The sequence below is a fragment of the Penaeus monodon genome, chromosome 22, assembly GCF_015228065.2.
Source record: "Penaeus monodon isolate SGIC_2016 chromosome 22, NSTDA_Pmon_1, whole genome shotgun sequence".
NCBI classification, from domain to species: domain Eukaryota; kingdom Metazoa; phylum Arthropoda; class Malacostraca; order Decapoda; family Penaeidae; genus Penaeus; species Penaeus monodon.
The window spans coordinates 484,720-485,018 of record NC_051407.1 but is presented as its reverse complement, the minus strand read 5'-3'; the positions used below and the strand labels follow the sequence as shown (position 1 = coordinate 485,018).

Sequence of the window (299 nt, the reverse complement as noted above, 5' to 3'; positions counted from 1 at the left end):
TAACGAAATACGAACTCAGGGCCGCGCCTCCGACGCCGCCCCCTACCTTTAACTAAGGACAGCTCGTCCATCTGCTGCGCCTGGTAATTATACTTGACGACGGCCCAGCCTATCGCCTCCGAGGGGTCGATGGGGGTGCCGCCGCGGACGCCCCCGGGGCTCTCCACCCCCCTCGTGGGCGTGCCTCCCGACGAGGGCAGCGTGCGGCTCCCTCCGCCCTTCTTCACGCGCTTCTTTATACTGCGGAGCAGAGAGAGGAACACTTAGAAGACGCTGATAATGACACCGAGAAACGGGGA

General features: G+C 63.2%; 1 protein-coding gene across 1 annotated transcript in view; it reads right to left on the bottom strand.

The window, feature by feature from the left end:
- Positions 1-240, bottom strand: part of LOC119586794 (cytoplasmic protein NCK1-like) — a gene marked incomplete at its 5' end in the record, with an annotated part of 6,926 nt that extends 6,686 nt beyond the window's left edge. Inside the window, 1 exon segment of the mRNA XM_037935514.1 lies at positions 47-240. Within this exon segment, the coding sequence (XP_037791442.1) occupies positions 47-240 (194 nt within the window).
- Between the last annotated feature and the right edge of the window lie 59 nt (positions 241-299).